A 4,070-nucleotide genomic window follows, 5' to 3' on the forward strand; every position below is an offset into this window, starting at 1 on the left:
CATGGCACCGGCACCACCCGGGACCGACACACCCGGGACCCCACGGCCCCGGGACCGGCACCGCCCCCCAAGCACTGACCTGCCCGTTTAAGCCGATTACCGTAGGCTCCGGGGAATCCGGGCTCATTAATAAACGGGATCGGCGGCAGGGGCGACCGCCGCGGGGGCGGGGGGGGTCCGGGCTCATTAATAAACGGGATCGGCGGCAGGGGCGACCGCTGTGGGGCCGGGGAGCGATCCGGGGAGACTCCGCACCCCTTCCCACCGCCCAGCACCCACCGTGAGCCGCGGGGTTGGTCCATCCCATCGGATCGATCGGCCTCGTCCACCCATGGCCGCCCTCTTCACCGGGAAGGTCCTGATGGCCAACCGGGAACGCGATGAGGTGGAGACAGAGCGGGAGCTGGGCTGGGCGCTGGAGAACAAGGTGCTGCTGCTCTACTTCGGGTCCGGGCAGTGCCCGCGGTGCCAACGGTTCTCCCCGCTCCTCAAGGATTTCTTCCTGCGGCTGACCGACGAGTTTTACGTGGAACGAGCTTCGCAGCTGGTCCTGGTGTATGTGTCCCGGGATGAGACGGAGGAGCAGCAGAGCGCTTTCTTGAAGACCATGCCGAAACGCTGGCTGGCCGTACCTTTCGGGGATGCCTTCAAAAGGTACGCCCCGGGAAAAGTGGGGAGATCGGCCCTGCGTGCTGCAAACAGCCCCTCCGGCCAGCGCCGGCTGTATTTTCATGTATTTAGAGTCCTTTTCCAGATGTTTTCCCTCATATTCAGTCTCTGCTGGAGCGGTCAGTGCGGCGCGTTAATGGAAAAAAAAAAAAAAAAAGGTAAAGCTGTTTGGCTCCACCTATTTATAAAGCAGAAACATTTCCTCTTCCTTCCACCTCGCTTTTTGCTGATATCTTTGTATTGCAGTTTTATGACATGCTATTTATAGCTTTTAGACACCCGTCAGCCGACCCTCCAGGCAGGACACATAGCGTGAAAGATGGATGCAGCCAGGCGGGTTGGAAGGACTTGTGTATTTAACTGTAACCTCATTAGCAACAGAACAAGCTGCAATTAATACCGAGAATTATTTCCAGCTCCTTTTGAGGGCAAATTGGAGCAGGTTAAAATTTCAAGTGTCCTGCTGCTGTTTAACCACTGCTTGTGTAAAACACGACCCAGCAGCTGTCCCGCGTCTCCCGTACCTCAGGGAGCTGACGCCCAAATCCCCTTCCCCTTTTACCGGCCTCACAGAGATCCGCATCAGACTCTAATTACCAGCGATGGACAAACAAGTGGGTTAAGTTCAGCAAATAGACTCAGTGTTACTCTGCACCCGTACAGCCGCGGGAATCCTACCAGATGGAGGAGGATGAGGAGTGTCGAGGGCCGCTACACTCTTCACAATTTGAGGTTTTCTCCCCTCTTTGCCTTGCAGGGAGCTGGAGCTGCGGTTTGCCGTGTCCGAGGTGCCCGTGGTGGTGGTGCTGAAGCCGAACGGGGAAGTAATCGTTGGAAACGCAGTGGAAGAGATCCAGCGCATGGGCCCCGCTTGCTTCCGAAACTGGCAGGAGGCTGCCGAGCTGGTAGACCGAAATTTTCTCTTGGCAGAGGATTTTGATGACTGGGCCAGGAGAAGCATCACTGACCCCATCCGCCGTCTCAAGTACAAGCTGGACAAGAAGACGGAGGCAAAGAACAAGGAAAGGAATGAGGAAGGTGAAGAGTCTTCTTAGGGGCTCAAAGAGGTGTGGCTGCACGGGCTGACTTGGCCGGGGACGACCCTCAGGTTGCTGTCGCTGCCTGATGGCTCCAGAACGGGAACATCTATCTGTATTGTAGAATTTCACTAAAATCACGTTAGTTTTCCAAAAGATGAATTGTTTTAAGGCAAACGTGCTCTACTCACATGCATGGCTGTTCACACCTGGAAAACTGGTTAGTGTTAATGAGGATATTCCGATCCTGACTGAATTACGTTTCCTTTCTATCAGACTAGGACCTAGAGTAGTAAAAATCTCACAGTGATGTCTTTGTCATTTATTTACCAAAAAAGTGTGAAGAATAGTAACTGGTAAAGACCGGCAACAGTTTTAAAAATGGGAATTGTATTTTAAAAAAAACTGCAGCATGCCCAAGCACTGCTATGAGGGTACAGAGAAACTGTGGCTAATGACAACAGGAACAGAATCCCTACCATAAGCCAATACAGGGTTTTTTTAGGAGACAGACACCCACACGCTAAGCGAGCACATCCTGAGAAATCTCCCATGTCGCTTCTCACGTTACACTGCTGAAAATTCACATTTCGGACAAATCCTGCTGAGGAGCAGATTGCTTCCATGACCGGAATTACAACACGCAGGGGCTGCCCCAGTGATCTGCCTCTCCGCGCGTGAGCCACCTCTCTTTATCTGCTAATCGCGGTTGCCATCTGCTGCTGCAGCGCGCGCAGCACCGCAGACGGCAGCAATCCGCCGGGAAGCCAAGTCCCGTGCCGGGTGGAAGATCTGCCTGTCCTAAACCTACCACAACAGGCAGCGGGTGGCAAACCAGCCAGCGCAGTGCACGTCCTTAGTAAACATCGCTCTGCTTCATCCTTTCAACTTCAACAGATTTGTACGAAGCCGACTCTCCGAGTGGCTGAGAGGAAACACGCTCTGTAAGCCAAAAATCTCTTTTATGGAGCCTGCAGGGAATCCTGCTGTGCGCATCCCTCACTTTCCGTAATCAAGGGGTCTGAAAAGCAGGAGAAGGGGGAAAGGGACCGTTAATTTTTGCTTGTTTCTGGTGCCCTGTTCTCCACTTTGCTGGATCCATGAAGGATCTGGCAAGGAAAGTGCATGTTGAAGACCGACAGAGAGGCCGTGCAAGGCCAGCTTGTTCAACTTGTTTTCTCACTTAATCCTCCCTCTCTTCACCAGGCAAGTTTGACAGGTAGACTAGGGAAGGAGGAGAAGTCCTATAAAATAAATGGTTGGGAAGGACTCTGCTTTAGGCAGAACAAGGGCACTTCCTTCCTTCAGGATGCTCTATGGTGTGTGAAAAGGCACAAATAAAACCCAAAAGTGCTTTCAGGTGACCTACCCTGCTGGAGGAGTTAAGCTGTCCTGGCTGACGGTCACTAATGAAACAATATTCCATTTACCTTGGGTGATGTCCAGCAATTAGTACGCCTGTATTGAAAAAAGAAGTTACAAATCACAAATTAGGAACCTGGAGCAATGGGAGGGAGACAAAGGGCAACATTTTCACCTGTTATTAACTGGCAGTCAGTGCTGCTTCTCGTCCCCATGGAACTTTGATGTCAATAAAAGGACACTCTCCACCTGAATTTATGTAAAGTGCAATAATATTAAATGTGGACTTTTACCAGCCCTACCCATTTATTTTTTTAACCATCATATTTTCCTCTGTTCAAAACCAAAAGTTGCCCTTTTCTTGGTTGTTGTGCGGAAGAACAGGCCAAGGAAGAGACACTGAGCAATCGTGAAAAGTGAATCTGCCAGCGCAGCGAAAGTGCTGGTGTGCCAACATCATCATCACCACACAGAGAAACAAGTGCTTTAGTTCCTCCTCTTGATTTTTGGGATATTTTTTTCCCCAGTAAAAGAAGCCATAACGCTTATGAATGTGCTTTACACAAAAGCATGTCCTGAAACCAGGACAGTGTGAGATAGAGTCATTCTTCTCTTATAATTTCTTATAATTTCCTTATAACTTCTTATTGTTTTCTTATAACTAATAAAGCTCGGCAGTACATGGGAAGCCAAGAACACAAAACCGACAAGCTGCATGCTGGCAGGAGTCAGTCTGTAGATCGGGGAACAAGGGCAGGCAGCACCGGCAGATGCTCTGCCTGGTGAGTGAGCATGGCACTGCACTTCACGCTGGCTGTGAGGGGCAGAAAAATCCTACAAGCAGCCACAAACATTATTTCTCCATCCCAGATTCCATCAGAGATGAAAATCCTCTCGATGAATGCGTTGCATGGCGCTGTTAAGATGTTTAGCTTTGCTTTCATGCGTGGGGCTTATTATTTATACTTATAGAACAAAGGGCATTTGAATGCTTGGGGCAGT

General features: G+C 50.6%; 1 protein-coding gene across 1 annotated transcript; it reads left to right on the forward strand.

The window, feature by feature from the left end:
* Positions 1-331: 331 nt before the first annotated feature.
* NXNL1 (nucleoredoxin-like 1) lies at positions 332-1,724 on the forward strand. The gene is made up of 2 exons (XM_010290075.1): positions 332-654; positions 1,427-1,724. Exons 1-2 carry the CDS (start codon positions 332-334, stop codon positions 1,722-1,724), a joined length of 621 nt encoding a protein of 206 aa, XP_010288377.1.
* Positions 1,725-4,070: the final 2,346 nt, after the last annotated feature.

This window comes from Phaethon lepturus, unplaced genomic scaffold (genome assembly GCF_000687285.1).
Source record: "Phaethon lepturus isolate BGI_N335 unplaced genomic scaffold, ASM68728v1 scaffold28196, whole genome shotgun sequence".
NCBI classification, from domain to species: Eukaryota; Metazoa; Chordata; class Aves; order Phaethontiformes; family Phaethontidae; genus Phaethon; species Phaethon lepturus.